The sequence below is a fragment of the Lathyrus oleraceus genome, chromosome 7 (genome assembly GCF_024323335.1).
Source record: "Lathyrus oleraceus cultivar Zhongwan6 chromosome 7, CAAS_Psat_ZW6_1.0, whole genome shotgun sequence".
Classification (NCBI taxonomy): Eukaryota; Viridiplantae; Streptophyta; class Magnoliopsida; order Fabales; family Fabaceae; genus Lathyrus; species Lathyrus oleraceus.
In genome coordinates this window covers 412615320-412617830 of record NC_066585.1, presented here as the reverse complement: position 1 = coordinate 412617830, position 2511 = coordinate 412615320, and the positions used below count along the sequence as shown (strand labels likewise).

General features: G+C 38.7%; 1 protein-coding gene across 1 annotated transcript; it reads left to right on the top strand.

The window, feature by feature from the left end:
• The first annotated feature begins 625 nt into the window (after positions 1 to 625).
• Positions 626 to 1945, top strand: LOC127104096 (uncharacterized). The gene has a single exon (XM_051041309.1). The coding sequence runs from the start codon at positions 626 to 628 to the stop codon at positions 1943 to 1945; it is 1320 nt and encodes a 439-aa protein (XP_050897266.1).
• Positions 1946 to 2511: the final 566 nt, after the last annotated feature.

Genomic DNA, 2511 nt, shown 5'->3' with positions numbered 1-2511 from the left:
AACAGCAGGTAGCAATTGCTCTCAACTAATATGGATGAAACAAATGTTGACTGAATAAAATGTCATAAAAGATGTCATGACATTATTTTGTGACAACTTGAGTCCTATTAATATCTCCAAAAATCCTATTCAGCACAGTAGGACTAAACACATTGACATCGGACATCATTTTATTAGAGAACTTGTTGAAGACAAACTCATAACACTTGAGCATGTTAGCACGGAGAATCAACTTGTAGACATTTTTACCAAAGCCTTGGATGCAGTTCAATTTGAAAAATTAAGAGGAAAACTTGGGATTTATGTTAATGAGCATTTATAGCAATTACAACTATTTAAGTGTGTCAGACAAGAGTTTAACTCTCATAGTTACACTAGACACGCCTACCTAAACCCCTTACCTCATTGTGTATCCTTTTGGACAAAAATACGCTATCCATTCCATTCAAATGCCTCATTCCTTTCTAAACATTTGTGCTCACCCTCTCTCAAGAGTCTTTCTCTATTCCATCTGCATCAAGTGTCATCTAAAATGTCGAAACAATCTTCACCCACATACATGCATGTCTAGACTGAAACCAGTGAATCATCCTCCCCAACTGTTAGGGAAAATTAACTGTTTCAAATGATCAACCTGGTGGATCTGGTCTTGGATGTTGCTCATTTATCCATAATTCATCCACCTCCTCAGAAGAAACATACGCCTTCTGTGTCTAAAAGTGTCAAGACTTCTGGTAAGTCTTCTGAACCTATAATCCCCAGTAAAGATAAAACTGTTGTTGAAGAAGAATCTAGGTCTAAAGGGTCTGAGATGAGAAAACCTACTATGCATGCTGATGACACTAAGAATCCAACGGAAGCGGAAAGGAGTTCCATTGATAAGGAACTTAGGGAGTTTGTTACATCTGTTTTGAAGGAAGTGAACTCATATGTTTTTCCAGATATTCAAACATCTTTGGCAAAAGAATTTAGTCTGGACAATGATTCTAGTGAAAAAGCTGAGGAAAGTGTTCCTGAACATGATGCTCTTGAAAGAAGAAGTAAGAAGAATGAAGATGAGTGTGTCCCTGAGCATGCTGCTCATGAGAGAAGAAGTAAAAAGAAAGTTGATCATGTTGTCAATGTTGATGAACTAACTTCTGATGAAGAACCCCTTACCAATTTTGTAACTCCTAGTATAGCCAAGAGACTGCAAAGACGTAAAGGAAAGGCAGTGATGTTTGAATATTTTCTCTTCAGGGAAATGAAAAGAAAATATGGTGGTTTGAAAGACACTCCTTCTAGAAGCTCCATACGAAAATCTCCTATTGGTCCTACTAGGTCATGGAGTAAAGTTGTTACCCCTACTAGAAAGAGGAAAGTTGTCTCTTCTAGTGATTCTGAGTTTGATGTCGAAAAGTATGTCCAGGACATCAGACCTATAAACATATCTGATAACAAGAAGCCTCGTGCTGCTATGCCCAAGGCTCCATTGGACAAAGCTTCTTTACATTATGTGAAGAATGCTGAAAGGTGGAACTATGTCATTCAAATTAGGGTAGCTCTGGAGAGGGAATTGGGTAATGACGCCCTAAAGTGTAAAAAGGTTGTAGAACTTATAGAAGTTGCTGGGTTGATGAAGATTGTCACTAAATTTGGCCCTTGCTATGAAAGCTTAGTCAAGGAGTTTGTGGTGATTATTCCTGATGGGTGTGATGATATGAAACATGATGGCTATGGGAAGGTATATGTTGGAGGAAATTTTGTGACATTTTCTCTAGTTGTGATCAATAAATTTCTGGGAAGAACGGAAGAACCTCTGGCTGAGTTAGAGGTTACATATGACCATGTGTGCAAGGAGATAACTGCCAAGCAGGTAAGACACTGGCCTAACAAAGGAAAGTTGTCAGCTGGAAAGTTGAGTGTCAAATATGTTATCCTTCATAGAATTGAGACTGCCAACTAGATGCCCACTAATCACACCTCAACCATCTCTATTGGTCTTGGGAGTTTATTTATGCTGTTAGGACAAGAAAAGCGTTTGACTTTGGAAAATACATCTTTGGACAAGTTTTGAAACAAGCCTTCTCTACTGCTGTAAAAATGCCCATCTGCTTTCCATCCCTCATCTGTGAAATCATCCTAAACTAACATCCTGGTATTTTACTGCCTATTGATAGTATGAAGAAAAAGGATTCTCCCTTATCACTCCACTACAAACTTTTTGCTAGAACACATGTCCCAGATATTGTCATGACATCTTCTCAGGTACCTGGCCCTGCCACCTCCAAGAAGAATGTTATTGCTCAACTGAATGAGACTTGTAAAGAGTTGGAGGATTCCATCAGATCTAGCATTGCAACAAAGATCAAACTTGAGACATTGATGAAGGCTATGACGGAAGAAGAGAAGAAGGAAGTTGTACAGGGTGGTGATGACAACAAAGGAACTGATGTTAAGGATTATGATGGTGGGGATGATGCTGAAACTAGTGAAGAGAATGAAGCAAATGAAGAAGAGTATGCCACTGCT